The sequence below is a fragment of the Anastrepha obliqua genome, chromosome 1, assembly GCF_027943255.1.
Source record: "Anastrepha obliqua isolate idAnaObli1 chromosome 1, idAnaObli1_1.0, whole genome shotgun sequence".
Taxonomy (NCBI): domain Eukaryota; kingdom Metazoa; phylum Arthropoda; class Insecta; order Diptera; family Tephritidae; genus Anastrepha; species Anastrepha obliqua.
In genome coordinates this window covers 101,881,953-101,902,808 of record NC_072892.1, presented here as the reverse complement: position 1 = coordinate 101,902,808, position 20,856 = coordinate 101,881,953, and the positions used below count along the sequence as shown (strand labels likewise).

The following is a 20,856-nucleotide window of genomic DNA, read 5'->3' as shown; positions in this document are numbered from 1 at the left end:
CTTAAATCTGCCGAATCGTGCTAGCGTTTTCCATGCAGAAGTCTTTGCGATCCTGCAGGAATGCAGGAGCGAGGAAAAATTAACATTTTCTCCGATAGCCAAGCTGCGATCAAAGCACTGACGACGTCATGGTGCAGACCCAAACTGGTTAACTCTTGTAAGGAGGAGATTAACTCTATGGAGTGTGCAGGTAACATTTCTCTGATCTGGGTTTCAGGTCATAGTAACATAGAGGCAAATGAAATATCTTATGCGCTTGCGAGGCAAGAGTCGACCGCATTGGTCTCAGAGGACTCCTACCCCGTCATCGGGGTCCCACTAAAAAAAAAAATAAATAATTGGCGCGTACACTTCTGTTAGGTGCTTGGCCGAGCTCCTCCTCCTATTTGTGGTGTGCGTCTTGATGTTGTTCCACAAATGGAGGGACCTACAGTTTCAAGCCGACTCCGAACGGCAGATATTTTTATGAGGAGCTTTTTCATGGCAGAAATACACTCGGAGGTTTGCCATTGCCTGCCGAGGGGCGACCGCTATTAGAAAAATGTTTTCATTAATTTTGCTTTTACCGAGATTCGAACCAACGACCTCCCTGTGAATTCCGAATGGTAATCACGCACCAACCCATTCGGCTCCGGCGGCCGCCCGGGGGTCCCACTAACTGTTGTTAAAAGGGAATTGTACAACTTTTTCTCAGAAAAGCGCAGAAGAGATGGTGCTCCGCATTCGAAAACTTTTTGGCCCCAGTACAATAGATGCAGCGCACAGATAATTTTAGTGATTTCACGCCATTCAATTTCCAAACATCTGCCGTTCGGAGGCGGCACACAACTGTAGTCCTCTCCATTACATTTCACGAAATGGAATCGAATCCCATATTATAAATAGGAAGGAGAGCTGTAGAAAAAAAACATCGAGCACCAATTTCTTTCATTTTCACAAAGGACGATACACGACTTTCTGAAATAATCGAAAATCGATTTGAAAAACCTCTTTATCTTTTTGCATATACCTCTCACACTGTAGTACAGACACACAATTTCTCCCTCAACATTTCCTTTCTGCCATTTTCTAATCAGACTATCAATCAGCTTTAAAAAAAATAATTAAAATTAAAATCGAAATCAAAATCAAATTCAAAATCAGAATCTTTCAAATATCCTGCAATGTGTGGGAACTAGAAGTGTTTTCCATTCATAAATGATTTGTGTTTTGCTTTCTTTTTAATACTCCAATACCAGAGTAATCTAAAATCGTCAAAACATGAAACAAATTTCCAATTAAAATATCAATCAAACAAAAATTCACTAGAGCATGACTGAGTCACATGAGATGAGGTGGGCAGATTTTGCAAATTCAATATGAGTACATACATATGCACACACAGCCATACGTTTATGCTTGTGTGCATTAAGGTGTGTCATTCTTTATGTAGCAAAAACAAGTTGATTTGCTTTTTTATTTCTATTAAACAGGTTTGGCTCGACACAGGACCTTTAAAAATCGATTTTGTTTTTAAATAACTTATCTTGGAAAAATTGAATGTTCCAAAATGTTTTGGATAAAATAAAATAAAATTATAAAAAAATTAAATGATCATAAAATTAGAGTTTTTAAGGGACTGTTAAATGTTTTCCTAAATATAATGAGAAAAAATGTATTTTGATTTTTTTTTAAATCAGCGGAAACGTTCAAAATAAAGAGGTTTTTAAAGGTATTTTGAACACCGTTAAAGGTTTTTAGAACAATAAAATTATACTTAAAATAAAAGTTATATATATAAAAAAAAAATAAATACTTTCAAAAAACATAGAGACAAAAGCGATTGGACATGTTCTAAGAATGGAAGACACGCGTGCTCAAAAACGAATAATGCATAGACGACTAATGGAATACATAGAAGAAGACCTATGAGCGCTGCAAATAACCAACTGAAAAAATTTAGCAAGAGACAGAGAGGCCTGGAGGAATATTGTAGAGAAGGCTAAAACCCAGCGCGGGTTGTAACGCTAAATGACAATGAGGATGATGATGATATCGAAGGGAAATAAGGTGGCGCAAAATTAATCATCCAATATAGTTTTTAATTCAAATGCGCGAAACTACTCATCATGCAGTTTTTAATGACTTCTTAATTATTTAAAAAAAAACATGATTTTGAATCATTGATTTGTACACTGCAGTTGTTTAGGCCACAAGTGTCAAATATATCTGACGTACGTTGCCATTTGCTAACATTATAAATATTCCAAAAAAGTATTCGTCTAAACGTTTGATTTAACGAATCGCATATATTTACATGTTTCCGCGCGCTATGCAAATTTTGCCTATTAGCTGGCTTAGGGGTATTCACATCGAGCTCGTTGCTTCATTACTTGGATGTTCTACGCGCATTTTTGTTTTTGTACATCCAGCGAAAGCGCCTAAACGTGAAATAAAGAAGTGCCGCTGCTTCAAGTTCCGTAAACTAATCAATAAATGACAAAATAATAATCAACTGTTCGATAATTAGCTTATAATGGTCAGGCACGCAGTTTAAGTTTAAAATATGAAAAAGTGAAGGAAAAAAGTAAATAAGTATGCACTTTTTGTAGTAAAAATTCTGAAGAATTGAATAGACATCTGTTCTTGTTAGGTGAATTAGACTTCTTGTCTTATCTGGCGAATTTTATTAATTAAAAAATATAATTAACATGTACAAAATTATTTGTCTTCAATTAAAGTAAATTGTTTGATGCGCTTTTTATTAATTGGTTAATAATTTGTTTGCTTCTCGCCTTATTTCGGCATTTTAAGATTTTTTTTTTAATTATATTTGCATGCAATGATATCACTACAATCGGCACATGACCGCCACAGCCGTATAGGTTGGTGCGTGACTACCATTTGGAGGACGTAGGTTCGAACCTCCGTGCGCGAATCACCAAACTGGAGAAAAAGTTTTTTTCTATTAGCGGTCCCCCTCGGTAGGCAATGGCAATCCTCCGAGTGTATTTCTGCCATGAAAATGCTCTTCATAAAAAATATGTTGCATTCGGAGTCGGCTTAAAATTGTAGTTCTCTTCATTTGTGGTATGGAAAAATTAAAAAAAAGATCAAATTTAATATATTTGTTGGAAAATCCGTAAACATTTGATACTCATACACCTTAATAATCGTCCCCTATGTACAGCTTGGCGGCCAAGCATGTGAGTATATGCATGCACATATGTACATATCCATTACAAATTTTAATTTATCACCAAAACGAAAATTTTGAGTACTCTTACATTTGTCTAAAAAAATGCTTTCAAAAAGGTGAGTGCGCAAAAATATATAACTCTTTCACAGAAAAATTTCAAATATGGAAGCAAGTTTTGATTTCAACATATTCAGCAAAGCAACGAAAAACTTGAATATACATACATATATATATATATATATATATATCCATATGTATATACGCAAAATTAAGAGTAAGCTGTGAAGTACTCATTCGTATAGTTGATACGTAACTGTGAGGAGAATCTGAATGCATAGGCAAATCAAAACATGCCATAAACCAACAATCTGTTTCACAAACGTAGTCAATACACCAGCAACTCAACACAGGAGTATATTTCATTCATGGCCGTTGCATAAAAACAAGGGTGTGGAAAACCCTTCCAAAAAATGAAATAGTAAAAAAGCAAACATTCTTGCAACATTAAAAGGGAATTAAAACAAAAACAACAGTCAAAGTCAAATAAAAAAACACCCTGGAGACGAGGCCCCATTGATGTTGGAAACGAATTCTTTCTATTGCTCAGCAGAAAAAAAAACGATAACTAAAATTTGCTACAAATAAAATGCCTTGACGACTGCTGGCCAGAGATGAGAATACCTCTAGAGATATTTTATTTCACTTTTCTATATTCTTGCCACTCTTTGATTTATTTAGAAATATCATTTGATTAAAATCCGAATTGAGTTTATTATTTGCCCTCTATTTTGAAATACGATTTTGTGATTTCAATGATCACTGACATATATATTTACATATAGGCACACTTTAATTGTTTTTCATTTCATAATTTCATCATATATAGGGAAAATATATATTCTCTACCCAGAAGTCTTGTTTGCCTCCATACTACACATACACATACGACAAAAATGTCATAGATAGAAAAGCAATGGAAGTACTTAAAACCAGCAAAATGCCCAAAAAATGATATCCCATGCTTTTTAAAAACCAAAAAATTTAATAGTTTTTGTAAGGGCTCTGGAACCCGCCAAAGTAAGAATACGACATTTTTCTCTACTTAGTTGGTTTTACAATAATAACAACGTACAAGCGTCGCATTTTACAAATCTAAGTGAACTGAAGTAAGTGAAACGAACCAAAAGTTATCCAAATTAAATTAAAATTCTGTTTTTTCCTAAATTGTCGTTTTTTTCTAAGCCATTCCTGTATTGCGACAAACCAAACATTAGATGTTTTTCTAAATCAGTCCAGGCCTTCTCATTTTTTTTATTTTTATTTTTATGTATACATATTTTTACTTATGTACAGGCTGTTTTTTTTAGAGGCTGGGTTTTCAAGTTGGCACTACTTTTTTCGTAGATGGTCTTTTTGACAGCTGTCACTTAATTTATGCTCAGTTTGGTTTGCCATTTCATAATGAATAGACTTATAATTGAACAACATTTGCAAATCGTGCAAATTTATTACGAAAATAATGGTTCGGTTCGCGCGACGCATCATAAGAAAATTTTGTTCAGCGATGAAGCTCACTTTTGGTTGAATGGGTATGTCAATAAGCAAAATTGTCGCATTTGGAGTGAACATAATCCACAAGCCATTGCTGAGACGCCGATACATCCTCAAAAAGTCACTGTTTGGTGTGCTCTATGGGCAGAGGGAATCATTGGTCCATATTTCTTTAAAAATGAAGCCGGCCATAATGTTACAGTCAATGGAGAGCGCTATAGAGCCATGATTAATGACTTTTTCGTGCCTGAATTGGACGATGTTGATGTGGACGACCTTTGGTTCCAACAAGACGGCGCTACATGCCATACAGCCAACGCAACAATCGATTTATTGAAGGAAACTTTTGGTAAGCGCATTATCTCGCGTCGTGGACCTGTGGCGTGGCCTCCAAGGTCGTGCGATATAACACCGCTGGACTATTTCTTGTGGGGCTATGTGAAGTCGCTTGTCTACGCAGATAAGCCCGAGACGATTGACGTCTTGGAAGAGAATATTCGGCGCATTATTGCTGACATACGGCCCCAATTGCTGCAAAAAGTGGTCGAAAATTGGGCCTCTCGGCTAGAATTTATTCGAGCCAGCCGCGGCGGCCACTTGCTCGAAATCATTTTTAAAACATAATGGCAAACCCTTATCTTTATAATAAAGCTAAATTCTTGGCCATAACATTAAATTATATACGTTTTATTTCATCTTGAAAACCTAACCTCTAAAAAAACACCCTATATATACGAAAAAAGATGTGAAACATTTACATCAAATCATCATCATTTTCCGCTCAATAAACAGATTCCCTCATAAAAGGGTTTTCTGGAGATTTTAATAGCGATATATGATAGTTTCAATGGGATTGAGTTAGTCCCTGCCTAGTTGTAATGAAAAATGACGGTTTGACGATTTTAGAAATATGTTGGAGCTGTATTGGTAATTGTTGATATTACAGCCAACTTTAGTTCAATTTTGCTTCAACTAGCAGAGGCAAGGCCCACTCTGGAGACATTTTGACCTAAGGAACATCTAACAATTTGTTGGGCTTTCTGTATTTTACTGGCCCGCATTGGGGATACGGGAACTAATTATTTTATTAAATTGGCAGCATCTTTTTATGCTGTTCTTCTAACCACAACTTCAGCAGCAGCCGTAAACTCTTCAGGGTTCTCTGTGATAAGAAACTCTTGAAGTTTTCTTTTTTAACGTTTGGGTGCCACTCAACAAAATTCTTTACTGGTCGCTGTTATTGCTCTTGCTACACTCGTTGATGGCAACAAGCAACGGATTTAGAAGTCTCAACTGGGTTTCAAGCCATGTTTTTTGTGGAGCAAGAAACCTTGGTAGGCAGTTTCCCGTTTTGTTTTTGGTTTTTTACTCAAATGCCATATTTAAAAAGTGTCTGGTTTCTTCATATTGTAAACCTCTATAGAAAATGAAAAAATATTCTTATATATGTACATGAATGACGCAGCACATTTAATTGTATTCTGATAGAAGTATATACATATATATCGAGTGCTTTTTAAGAGCTTGAGAACTTAAAATGATAATATCAAACAGAAATTTTGTTGGAAAAAAATTTTTTTATTATAATCTGGAAGATAATTTCATGGCAACTAATTTTTGAATATAACATTCGGCATATGCCCGCTGCTACGAGTTTCATTGTCCCTTCCGTCAGTCCAGCTTTTCACTATTTTTTCCACCTTCCACGAGAGTCGGTTCTACATTACCGGAACGACCCGGATTTATATTCGACTGTTCCTCCAGCAGAATTTCACGTATATGTATAGAGAATATTTATGCTGCTATAATAACAACAACTACTACGTTTTCGAATCAATCTAAATAATAAATCTAAATGTGCCCAATCAGCAAATATGCGACGCAAAGGATGGCCATTTGGCTGCAGTTCTTACATGAGCAGTATTTTATAGGCATGTAAGCCAAGATTCTTACGTAGTTGAAGGACGAAGGTCAACAAGTTGAGAACGATAACGAATCGACTTTTTGGCGCTTTCGACAACTCTTCGCTCTATGAACTTCGCGAGCAGATATTTTTTTGTTTTAAGTAAATTTGCATAATTCGTTTCGCGTTATCGAGCGTTAAATGGTTCATGATGGTTTGTCAAACCTTTGATCTCAACACAGTCTGCCATTATCAGCTGTCAAACCACAATTATGGATATTTCTCATGCAGCTAAAAAAACACCCGATATGTGTATAAGAAAATAAAAAAGGAATTAATTAATTATAAAAAATTAAGCTTGCAACATGGGGATAAGTTTTTGAATCTCTATTTAAAAAAATTACTTTGTAAGCAACTAATATTATAAAGGCCTTTTAAAATTCAAATTGAGATGACACAAAAAACCACAAAATGAATTTTAATGAATTTAGAGAAAGCACTAAGACCCACATGCGAGAAAAAAAAATGTATTGAATGGAAACAAGTCCTCGTTTGACGTTAATGTTCCTATAATCTGCGTTGCCAGTGACAAATTTGTAATGGCATTAAAGTGGGGAGATATAAGAAGAGCCGAAATGCATGGGTACCAGGGCGGGTCGATTTAAAAATCGCTCATTGCTCTGTGAAAATCGTATTCTAGGGATCAAAATAAGAAACTTTGCCGAAGGAACCATACCTCTAAAACGAATTCTGATGTCCCCCAATTTGGGTCGAACTTTTGGGTAGGGGCAAATTTTGAAAAATCCCACTTTGACCCATTTAGAGTGCTCCAATCGAGTCCAAATGTATGACCGACCCCCACTAACTTTGGACGGCCGATCCACCCATGCCAGTGGCACACCGCCTGGAACTCCCCTGGGGGGTTCCTCATACAATCATTTCAAAATATCACCATTTTTGATCTTTACATGAAAAAATCAGCTAAATGGCTATGTTTTTTCTTTATTTTTACCAAGATTTGTAAAATTCTACAATGTGCTTCGTGGCATGGGTTGAACTAAGAAGTAAGGTTGTTATGGTATTATTTCACCTCATGCACTAGTGAATGAAGATTTAAGCATTTTCAAGTAATTTATCCTATTGTGCTTAATCGTATGGCTCTACACTTTTCAAATAAGAGCGCGCAATATGAAAGCCATTTTTTAATATTCCCAAGACTGATACTTTTGGTTTTGTTGGAAAAGCCGATGTCCAATGTCAAAAGTCAATGAGAATCCATGGACTACGCCTCATGAAGATCACCTATCTTAACACTTTGGATACTTTCGTTCACTGCAGGAATTCTTGTTGCACTATTGGTATATAACTCGAAAAGCCAAAAGCAAGAAACTCAAGGACATAAAATCAAATCAAGTTTGACTGCCTATTCAGGCTGCCGGGGTGTTATTATCACCCTATCTGTTAAATATTCTCTTAAAACCGTTCTTTTATTCAAAGCTATTTTGCTTGTCAATGAGAATGTGAATGCTGCAGTTTATCTATTGTGAAAATTTGGATGAAAAATAATATTATATTTTGCATAGTGGCAACTTGGTGCAAATTTGTGTCCTTTTTGGACTATCTTTGATCTAAAACTCCACTTAATTTCACAGAGAGCAATATTTATTATTATTGTAAACTAAAATTGAAGATATCAATTTCGAGAATATTTATTTTTGGCAGAAAGCTAAGAGCTTTGCGTTAATGGGAATAAGTTTTGGAAACGTTCAACCAGTGAAAGGCAATAGACACGCGTCCTGAAGAAAACATCTCTAGCTTTGTTTCAAAGAGTCATATGAAGAGTTGTAGAGATAGAGGAGTGGTGTATATTAAAGGATATAATAAGTAAATATGTGAAAGTAAACTACGTTTAATAATCGTGTCATCAGTGATCGTAATGCTCTCAATTGCCCACTTTGGAGCTGAAGTTCAACCTGGTCTGACTTTAAGAATAATTTTCTATAATAAATTTCTTATAAAAAATATTCGGTGAGCCACTAGAGTGAATGATCGACACATTGATGTAAAGAAATTGGTAAACAGAACGCGCTACAGTGGGATTCAATGCAATACAATACATAAATACCAAGGCAAATTATACAGGCGGTAGCTGTACTTAACAATTTATTTTAATATTTCACTTTTTGGAAGGCAATTCAGTACCTAGAAATGTGCACATAGAAGAGTAATGAAAAAAATCGAGGCATCATTCGTGGAAACTAACTCCTCTTGGTGTTTAGGATACTTTTAACCTTTTTGATTTCTTTCAGATGCTTTTCGAACCACTTTCTTTTTTTCCTGAATAAATTACATTTGCATGTTAAACTCACCCGACATATCTTCACTGTGCTCGTCGTCGTGCATTTCATCATCTCGATCGGCATTACTGCTGCTTGAGCCCCAACCACGACCGCCATAATGTCCGGATGGACCATTTCGGCCAGTGAATTTGTTTGGATCCAAGATATTTTCCACTGAGAACGCTAACCGTTTTGTGGCTTCCTTTTCCGTTGACGCATTCGTCGCCGACGATGTTGTTGAGGCAGAGGTTGGTACCGATCTCGTCAGATCAACAGGACAAGCCTATGAGGATGAAAGAAATTAAAATGAAATTAGAAACACCATCTGGATATTAAAATAAATTTCTTATTTTGTTTTTGCAAGATATTCATTTACTTAGTGTTAAATGGGCTTTAAGTACTTAGTTAAAAGAGCAAAACCAAAGTAAACGAGTTCAACTGAATGCAATTGTTGTGAAAATTTAATCAGTTAACGATTTAACGCTTTTGATACTCCATTCGGCACAGAGTTGTATCAGAAAGCTTTTGGTAAATAAACCCGTTAAAAGCTTTCAACTCAAACTCTTCTGTGAAGAAACTCAATATTTAAATTTTAATTAAAAATTATCAAAAGGAAAATCAAATCTGTATACATATCTGTTCGATAAAGTGATGCAGAAACGCATCGAGAAGTGGATAATGTTATTTTTTTTTTAAACCTGGAACTTACACAAAATATTAAAAAAAGCTTGGTTATTATTCTGAGACTCCTAATTATCGATTGGCACCAGATACCCATGTTTTGCTCAATTGGTCGGTCAAAAGTGGTCGATAGGGTCAGCGCAAGTGGTGACAAATATTGTGTGGTATTTGACTTATGCTGAGTGAAGTTGCAAGAACATTCATAATCACATTCTTAAATATTTGAATGTCAAGAAGGAGTCGTCTGCTTATTGGGCCACTCTCGTATTTCACCCCATGTGATTTTCTGAATGTGAAGCTGCGGATCCTTAGCTCGATACACAATTATTATTTATTTAATAAAAAAAATATATTTTAAAATCGTTCTTAATCGGCTAACGAGGATTAGTCGCCGATTCTACCTCTCAGCCACTTGTACTCGCTGACTGTAAGCAATTCTTAAATGAAATGGAGACTCAGGTATCCGACCTCCTTATTCACAATAAAGCGCGATGGCTTTCCAGAGCTAAGGTATTGAAACGTTTTGTTTGTGCATCAATGAAGTAAATATATCCCTGAACGAATAAAGGCAGTAAATCACCCTGAATTAGAGAACAAATGGTTGCAAAAATTTTATTTTATGGTGGATATCAAAGCGAAATTAAATGAGCTGAATCTAAAACTGCAAAAAAGGGTGAATCCATCCTATGTTTTGGTAGAAGAATTGGTTTATTTTGAAGAAAAATTAATTCTTTTTCAGAAGAAGTTTAGAGCGATACATTACTTCATTATCAATTTCTAAAGGAATATCGCGATAAGACCAATGCAACTGTTCATACAAATTACTATTACACAGTTATAAAAAAACAAAGTTCAATTTGCTGACAGATTTGAGCAATTCAAACTCAACAAAATCACCCTAGCATTCATTGTAAATCCTCTCAATACAAATAGTAGCGAAATTCACATCGAGTCATTTGGAATTGATACCGGATCTCTAGGAATACAGTTGATCGGTTTAAAAAGTAAAGCTTTGTGCAGTGGGAAATTTACAGAGTTAAAAAGTTAGAAGAGTTGGAGGTCCAATTAAATATGTACGTACATACGCAACAAAAGTGGACTGCTTTAAAGAAATGCCGCGAGTTGGGGCACGTACATGTATTCGACGCATAGAATAGTCTTCCAGATTGCTGCAGTGAGGTGAAGAAGTTGGCATTGGACTTAACTCCCTTCTTTTTCTCTTGCATGAATATAATTGATCGTAATGTAAGAAGCCAACAAACAAATGACAATTAAGAGTTGTGACTGAAACTTAAAACAACTTTCTAAAACCATGCAAAGCCAACGCATCCATTGAATTTGTTTGCTCAATTGTTTATTATTCAAGTAGAAGTTAGTGTTCTAAGTACATTCTTCATTCTTTTAATTTTTTACTTAAATAATAAGTAATTATCTAATAATGCCATATATATATTATCGAATTTATCGAAAAACTTTACTTATGCGATTATTATTTATTGTTGGCAAAAAACCAAATTGCGAGGCTCGTTAAAACAAGAACAAATAATTATAAAGGGTTTTCCAATAAGAGGTGTTATCGTTTCGTGTATCGCCGACTTGTTGAAAATAAACGTTGTCCATATCAATACCATCCAACTCCGGCCATGAAAAATCGTTAATCATCTCTCGATAGCACAATCCATTCAGCGTAACTGTTGCTCCAGCTTTATTTTCGAAAAGTAAGATCCAATGACTCCGCCGGACCATAAACCGCGCTAAACAGCCACACGTTGTGGATAGAGAGGCTTTTCAACAATAACTCCTGGATCCCCAGGTCCGACAATTTTACTTGATGACGAAGCCACCGAGGTGGAAATGGGTCTCATCACTCAAGATGATTTTTCGATGGAATTCCGGATCATTTTCATGCAAAGACACGACGTTGATGATGATCGGCCGGCGTGAGCTCTGGACTTTATAAGCCTTAAGACCCAAATCTTTATGCAAAATACGGTGTAATGACGTTTGTCGAATGCCTAATTTCAAAGAACGACAAAGAATGGACAAACCTGGGTTTTCTTCAACACATTCGGCTACTAAAGCAATACTTTTGGCTGTTCTTATGTGACGTGCACGGTTCTTATTCTTCACATCACTAAGTTGTCACAACAGCTCGAATTTTTTCACCAATTTCTGTATTGCGGTCTAACAAGGTGCTTCACGATGACCCAAAAATATTCGAGTTTTACGAACCGTCTTTGGGGTTTGGGTGAACCGGGCTATTCAAAATAAACCTGTTCTTGGAAAACCCTTTATTAGATTTTAAGAAGGAGTTATTGACTATAAAGAAAACTTAATCATATTAAGAAGAAACCATGTTTGTCCTTATTTAGGAAAAATTTTTTCTTAAGCGGTATCATACAAATTCAACTGAAATTTCCAGCATTTTTTCAATACTTTTTATATTTAATTAGTCTTAACCTTAGACTAACAATTTATTTATAATTTCATATGACGTGAAATATGGATAAAAAGCCGTGTGTTAGAACAATTTTTACATGAATTCTCTGTTAGAAATTTGAGTGAGCTTCCTCTCCAATAAGTAATTTGTGCGATTTGATTGTGTTCTGCAAAAAATTGGATGGATCCAAAAAAATAAATCGCTTCCATGATGGATCTTAAGAGCACTTTTCCATAAAGGAACTGCACCCGGAATTTTACTATCAATATTTTATTATCATTGGATGTTTAATGTCCACAGTGGACATCGAGCCCGCAACCAACTGAATGCTTGGCAGATAGGCCTGTATAGAGGGCTCTCTCTTTTTAAAGAACGAACTTTTTATATATAATTTTTCTGGAAAATTGCTTGATTCGATATACTTTTCCAACATTAGTAACATTTTTAGTGGTATGATTTGTACTGCTGTCGGAATATTAGTTTCAAACAAAGAGCTTCGAATCACCTTTGTGTTAAACCTGGTCGCAGTTTTATCGAAACGCACCAATTGATTCAAGAATCAGTGGTGCAAACACCATGGATGACTAAAGGTTAGGCCGTCCATAGAGTGGATTGTGAACAGAAATCATCGAAAAACTGCATGATCTCAGTAAAAATAATAGGGAAAACCAGTGTATGGCTCATTAGGCCGGGTCAGTTACCATATAAAAAACAAAGCGGGAAAAGTTCATCCCTGTATTTAAGGCTACATAGGAGGCAAAACGCTATAACGATCAGTTATCGATTTTATGTAAAAGTAATGAAAAACTGAATTTTTTGGGTTTTATGGGCTAAACAGCTGACTTGTCTTTACTTTACATTGCTCACCGTAGAGTGATGAAAAGGACTGGGTATTTTATCAAGTTGTGCACAGAACGCCAAAAAGCTTTCAATTTGATAAAAATCTTGGTTATTTGTAAAGTTTTAGTTCATGTGCCAAGTGATTGGGTGTCAGAATGGGCTGTTACTATATTTAAATAATCATATATGTATGTATGTATTTGAGGCTTTCAGAAAATATCATAAGGTTTCAAACGCATCGCATATGGCGTAGAAAATTAAGAGCATGGCAAGTTTTTATAAAGCCAAAAAAGAATACGTTTTCGTGAAATGCACCGTAAATTTTACAATTTTAGTTAAGATGCGGCCGCCGTAGAAGAATGAGCTGGTGCGTGACTATCATTCGGAATTAACCAAAATTAAGACAAGCATAGCGGTCGCCCCTCGGCAAGCAATGGCAAACCTCCGAGTGTATTTCTGCCATGAAAAAGCTCCTCATAAAAATATCTGCTGTTCGGAGTCGGCTTGACACTGTAGGTCCCATTTGTGGAACAACATCAAGACGCACAGCATAAATAGGAGGAGCTCGCCAATTATATATATATATATATATATATATAGTTTAGATGCATAAAATAATATATCTATCTGGTAATTTTAGCTGCATGAGAACTATCAATATCGACAAGTATGGTTTGACAGTTGAGAATGGCAAACTGTGTTGACATTTCTGTTCAGTAAGGCTTGGCAAATCATCATGGATCGTTTAACGTCAGACTAACTCTTCCAAATTGTGGAAATTTACTTTGAAAAACAAAACAAAATTGAAATGAGGACGGAGCTGTCATTGCGGTGAATAGCGAGCGCTATCGAGCCATGCTGACTGAATTTTTGTTTCTAAAAATTAATCAACTAAAAATCGACTACAATTTGGTTCCAACAAGATGGTGCAACTTGCCGTACAGCGCGCTCAACAATCGATTTACAACTCTGGATAGCTGGTACAACTATGTGGACATGACTTCGGATCACCAAAATGGCATAAGAACGAAATATGGAACTACTCAAGGCTAGAATAATGGCATACGGCTTTTGAAAATGGAATAAAAAATAACTAAATTATAATATAATAAACCATTTTGTCGGTTTTTAGAAGTACTAAAAAAATTACTTTTTATGTTGCTGAGAAACTCTCTCAACTATCTAATCAAAGTGAAATTATTAATCTTGATGTGGTATTTGACACTAGATTCTATTTTCAAATACATTCAAGTTACTTCATTGCAAAGTCATATTCTGTGATTGCTTTTATGTGACGATTTTGGTTCAGACCGACCAAAAAGCATGTACTCTACAGCTGTTATAGAGGATGATGATTACATTGGAGGTATTTTTCCAAAAGGGGTTTTTTGACAGTCCACGCGTGACTACTGTCAAACTAAATACGAAATTGCCATATTTAGGTGGAAGAGCAACCCGAAGCCATTCAAAAACATTTATTGAAAACAATCGTTTGGTGCGGTCTATGGGCTGGCGGAATTATCGGCCATCGGCCCTTATTTCTTCAAAGAGCAGGTTGGCCCTAATGTAACAGTGAATAGCTAACGCTATTGCACCATGATAAACAACTTTTTTATGCTTGAAATTGATGCCCGTGATTTGCACTACATTTGGTTTCTACTTGCCATACAGTCCGTGAAATAATGAATTTACTGCGCCCTCGTTTCGGTGAGTAATTTATCTCTCGTCTCGAACCAATGGATTGGCCACCAAGATCGTGTGATATCACACCTTTGGACTTGTATTTATGGGGTAATTTAAAGTCTAAATGCTTTACGGATAAACCCGATTCGATTGAGATATTGGAAGCCAACATTACTAAAGTTATTCGCGAGATACCGACCGAAGTCCTCCAGCGAATTGTGGGTCATTCAAAATTGCTGTTTACGGATGGCGAAGTTACGGCGCAGTTGCGGCCAACATTTGAAAGGGATTACCTTTAAAAAATAAATGCCATGAATGGTTCTACACAAAAATAATAATGATTGTCATAGAGAGGCCTAAGACCATAATAAGCTTGTCATATTAGTAGGCTTGAATGTATTCAGAAAGTCTTTGTCCATTATGTTTTGCTTTCTTTGCATTTGACTGCTCCAATTCCAATCTATAAAAGTCGGTGCTTGCTCATTAACTTCATTTCTATATAGTAGGACTATTCTATTCTCCCTCAATATTGTTTTTTATTTGATAAGTAGAGCAATTGACTCCCCATCGCTACTCGAGAAAGATAATTTCAAAGTCCATTCAAAAACATCCATTGAAAACAATCGTTTGGTGCGGCCTATCGAGAAAGATAATTTCAAAGTTCTTCAGCGAAGCTTACGAAATTATGATATTTTCAGGGGGATGGGTAGAACTAATTATGCTTCCAATTCTTCGATTTGGCCTAGATTTTTTTACCACAAATTAATAATTGAATTGAAGTTACTAACTGATTTGTTTAACCAGGTTCTAAGTTTTCTCGAATGTTTTTCTTTGTAAACTGTAAGAAATGCTGCATTTTCTTTATTAAAATGAAATAAGTAAAGTGTAAGTTTAATTAATTTTTGATTGGGTTGTTTAGTATTAATCTGCTTTTCAGAGGCTGTGAGAAATATTGCATTTATAGATTATTCATAAAAAAAATACAGAGTTGGACTTTTGCAACTTTTTTTCGAGCCAGTCTTGAATCCATCCAGCTAGTGGAGCTGTTTCTTTATATTTGTATACAAAATTAACAATAAATGATGATAACAAATATTCAAAAACCATCATCGAAATGGAAGTGGGAGTTGTTCAAATAACTTTGTGTCGCATTTTGCCTGAATCGTCAGGATTTCACAAAGTCTTTAAAAGGTTTATGCCTCACAATCTGAAAGGCAACCAAACATTTAGCGAATTAAGTACTGTAAAGTCATCATTCAATGTGCGCGTAGGAACTCAAACTTTTTGAAAACAATCTCTACATACTTTGGATTTGGATCGTTACTTCGGTTTGGTGTTTTGGATATGAGTCCGAATTGAGGCCACCAGAGGAAAGTAATGCTAAAGCCGTGTGGAGAAGTAAGATTGAATAGTATACTCATTTATTATTTCGATTCTTAGGAAGTTTTGTATAAGAACTTGTTCTGGTCCCTTTTGTATTTCATTGGTCAGGAGTTGGGCATGAACTTTGCTGCTTGATTCACCGCATTTACTACTGAAGCCACGAACTATTGAAGCCGTTCAGACCGCTGTTACCACCATCATAAATAACAGCAATCGAAGCAAAAGCCGAATATGTTGAATAAATAAAAAATATTCATGACTAAATATTCACTGGTAGTAAAAAGCTCACTTTTTGTGGAATATGTAAATACAACTTTCAAATTTAATATTTTTTCATCTCCATTAATCCGACATTCCTTAGAATTTAAAAATAAATGTAGTGAATTATTTCTTGAAATCATTTAAGGGTCTCATAGAAAAATCTGTGCGCTCAAAAGCGTATTGCTGGTTGCAACAAAAAAAGTATTTTCTTAAAAAGTCAGATATTTTCCTCGCATAGATCGCATCGTTTTTAAAAACACACAAATATGAAAACACTTCGAATTGCTGTTTTATTTGGGTTACACATTCGAGTATCTCACAAAACTCACCGTTGGCGTGTCGTGCGATCCATCGTTGCTATCCTCATCGTTGCCATCCACATTTAATTCCTCGCTGGTATCACTTCTCGCATAATTTGCCGCCGCAATTTGGCGTGAAGTAGCCGCAGCTGCTGCTGCTGCTGCCGCCAACCCACCCAATTGTATTCGAAATCCATAATCACTAAGATCCGGGCGCTGGTTCGATGATGGTAAGCACAAGCCGGTTGCTGCAGCAGCCATAGAGGCAGCAGCAGCGGCGGTGGAGGTGCTCGACGCAGTTACAGCTGAGCCCAATGTCACGGTAGAACGAGCGGCCACAGCCTGTGCGGCGACCAACTTAATCCTTTCCAGATCCATATCATGTGGCGCCGTAAGTGTTGACGAGGGACTACAGCTGGCCAATTGGGTGGCATGTGGAAGGGTATGAGGAGCGCTGAGCAACATTGATGAGGGTGGCGTTGACAGTAAATGCTGTTGTTGGGGCGAAAATGCGACATTGGCATTAGACGCAGAGGAGGACGACGAGGAAGTAAAAGACGAGTGTGCGGAATGTTGTTGCTGGTGCTGATGTTGATGCTGATGTTGTGGCTGCACCGGTGACAGCAGTTGTGGCGTTGTTTGCGGCTGTTCGGAATGCGGTTGAAATGGTGACGTGGGTGGCGAAAGTGGTGAACTGGCGGGTGATGAGAGACGTTGATGCGAATTTAGAGATTGTGTTGGTGGCGGCGGCAAGCCAGCCATTGTGGACAACGGTGGACGCAGCGGATGAAGGTCTGTTAATGGATGGTGGGAATGCGAATGCGGATGATTAGTTGGCTGTTGTTGATGAAGATGATGATGCGGATGTTGATGGAGATTATGATGATGTTGATGTTGGGCAGCAGCGGCCGCAAGGAACTGTGGATTTTTTAAGAGATGTGGATGTTGTTGTAGCAGTGCGGCATGCGGGTGGGGCAAAGGCTCGGGCCGCGGCAGCTGGCAAGTGGTGTCGTTGAATTCGAGTAGATTGTGATGGAGCGGGCTGGAGAAAGTGGCTGGTGGTGAAAGCGAGTGACCATTGTCGCTATTGCTGCTATTACTGCTATTGCCGTGCCTGTGGGTAGAGATGCCATTAGCATTAGCATTGTTGTTGCTAACACTATTGCTGTTGTTGTTGTTGCACTTTATCGCATCCTCCTGTTCAGCTGAGCCGCTGGCAGCTGCCGTTGGACTGAGGTGATTCACCACTTTGAGCTCTGTCATCTGCTTAAGCCGTTCGAGAGAAAAGCGCAGACTGTCGCCACTGGAGTGAGGCGACTTACCGGCGGTAGTTAGTGTACCGCTATTGTTGCCGGTAGCAGCAGCGGTCGCAGCTGCTATAGATTGTTGGCTTATAATGAATTTCGGTATCTTTGGTGTTAGCGAGGCGCTAGACGTTGTAGATGTTGGCGTGGCAGCACCGTCGGCATTACTGCACGCCACCTCCGGTGAGGTGTTCGATTTGGGCGAATCGGGATTCGAGTTGGGGCTTAGCTGACCGCCGACGGCATTCGCTGGCAAAACATTGGCGCTTTTCGCTGGCGACTGGAGCATCACCATTTTGCTGGAGAGATTCGGAAACACTTTAAACACACTAAGTTATTAAATATTCTTTGGTTTTAATTTTTCTTTAGTATTCCAGTTTAGTTTTTCAATATTTGTCCACTTATTAGTCACGTACCACAATACGTCGCGACCCGTGCGGCTACTCAGTTCTTTTTTACTATGCTGGAGTACAGATGCACATTGACTTCGCGGCTATACCTTACACTACGCGTTCGCTTGTTGTAATGGCGCACGTTAGCGCTGAGCAAACACTTTTATTCGCTGCAACCGACACTGGACCACTGTACGATGTGACAGGAGACAACGGTCAGCGGTACGCGTACACCGAATGCAGACACGGAAGTGTTTAGCGATTTATGAGCGACGACCGATCGACCTTTGGCTTCCGTCCGCTTGACAGCGTTTAAGTACTTGTAACTCTGATGGCAGCCAATGGACTGTTACTGATTTGGCGTCGCCTCCGTATACGCAGTGCGTAAGTACGAGGCGGGGTGGTGGACGCAGCTGACTTGCTCTGAGTCAGCCGTTTGCTAAGCACCCCACTCGCACACCAATGCGCATTCACACTCACTCGTCGTCGCCATCGGAAAGACAGTACCGCATAGAACAAATGTCTCACGATATATGCAAGGGTTGCAGGCACTCTGATGCTCTAAGAGTTGTGCTAGCCGGTTATACTCTCACTCGGGTTTTGTTGTGCGACGTTAATCCAATTGAGTTACACAGTAGCCGACTATCTGGCTAACTATCGGTCTGCGACAAATGAACTGCTACTGAATGGATGCTGAGCGGTACTGCCGCACTCAGCCAGGCGCTCATTCCGGCATCGGCGCTAATGTCTGACAACAGTGGTGGTGGTTGGGTCGCCCGGCACTGCGGTGGTGATTCTTGCCACATGTGCACGCCCAATTGAGAAACATCTGTTGCCGCGCGCTCGCATTTTTGTTGAGTGAGATTTTGAGTGGGTTTTCTTAGGCAATTGCAGGAAGTGGCTCCGCCCCTTTCGGCTAATGAGAATGAGCTAACTTTTTTACGTTATTTTTTATGGATTATTTCCATGTATAATTTTGTGCGTACGAGCATATACATCCTTGTACATGTGTCTGTGTGTGTGGATGCGCTCACTGTTAGCCGCCATATGCGGCATCTTTTGACACACCATAACTACGTTCGGTACTTAAGTTTAAAGGATCAGTATCACAATCTAATGATTTAATTTGTTTTCCCCTCGTTAGCAAATGTAATGGTGTGTTCCGAGGCGACTTTTCATTTTTCGTATGCACTACCTCGCACACCATTGCGCCTAGTAGAGACAGTCCACGTCACATAAAAAATTGACTTCACTCCCTCAGTCGCCCCTACACCACCCACAAAGTTTAGTCTATGCGAGAGATGGAGAGTCTATGAAGATTTTTGTAGGGGAGTCGCCACATATGAGTGCCTATCACCCTTCTCCTCCACTCCCTGCCGGTTAGTGTTGCCTCGTCTCGATTCCTGCCCATTCGACGCGACCTCCCCGCGCCGCAGGTTTAGTCTGCCTCGCCAATTGAGGGATGTGAGTAATTGTCAAATTATTTAGCGAAAAATTTGTTTGTTTAAACGCTTGGTTGCACGGCAAATGGATTTCTGGGTTTTGTTTTAAAGCATTTGCCGAGTTGGCTCCGATTTTGTACTTCGTTTTTCTTTTTGTTACTGTTGTTGTTCGTTTTAGTAAGTCTTTAGTTCGTTTTCATTGACTTGTTTTTAGCTACGCATACAAAGTTGGCCAACAGATGCACAGGCATGCGTGTGTGCGTGGTGTGTTATGTGTGTGTGTGTGTCTCCCGTTGTCTACTTATGCTATTGTATTTTGCTCTTAATATCTTTTATTTCATGTTGCTTCGTCGTAGTACGTTAAATAGGTGGCTGGGTTGGCTGGTTGGCTGACTGGCGGACGGCCTTTCAGTTTTTGATGCTTGAATGCGAGTTTCTTTGTAGTGTTGCCAATTTCCGTTGAACGTAATTTAATTGCCAAATAGCTACATAAATGTCTCATATACAAATATACAAACGCATACACGCACGTATGCACATATGTTAATTGGGTAACGTTTGCGACGCCTAATTAATTAAAATTCACCATGCATTACCATGTAAATTCTCTTACAATTACACAAAAACACATACACACGTACTTGTGTGCACACATACACATCCACATAGAACTGCATGCATCAAAATTTGTATAATTAAGGGGGTTGACATGGCATCAAGTCATGTAAGATTTCAACGATTCGCCTCATTTTTTCAGTTCATGGCTGCTTAATACTAAATGTTAGGATATTCGTGTATTTTGCAGCTTTGCATTTGAATTTTCAGATTTTAGCTAAACTCTGAGTTTTAAAATATATCATTAAAATTAAAATAGAAAAAAAATCAGGAAATTTTAAGATAATACAATAAATCAAACAATTAAATGAATAAAAAAAAAATTGGAAATTTTACGATTTATAATACATGAAAAGATTAAATGAAAATTTGTATTTTTAATTGGGCTTAAATAAAAATCTTTTTGTTTTTTTTTTTTATTTGAAAATTGGAAAAGTAATGAATTTCAATCACAATGAATTAAAAAGCATTAGCGACTAGGTCATCAGCTTAAGAATAAATAAAAATGTAATTCGATGCTCATCATCTCTATTGCACAATAAAAA

At 37.6% G+C, this 20,856-nt stretch overlaps 1 protein-coding gene across 1 annotated transcript in view; it reads right to left on the bottom strand.

Moving 5' to 3' along the window:
* The window catches only part of LOC129236291 (homeobox protein slou), a 57,363-nt gene extending 39,206 nt beyond the window's left edge, over positions 1–18,157 (bottom strand). Inside the window, exons 1-2 of the mRNA XM_054870591.1 lie at positions 16,589–18,157; positions 9,002–9,254 (exon numbers count right to left, since the gene is read on the bottom strand). Of these exons, the coding sequence (XP_054726566.1) occupies positions 9,002–9,254; positions 16,589–18,157 (1,822 nt within the window). The remainder of the gene's footprint in view (positions 1–9,001; positions 9,255–16,588) is intronic.
* Between the last annotated feature and the right edge of the window lie 2,699 nt (positions 18,158–20,856).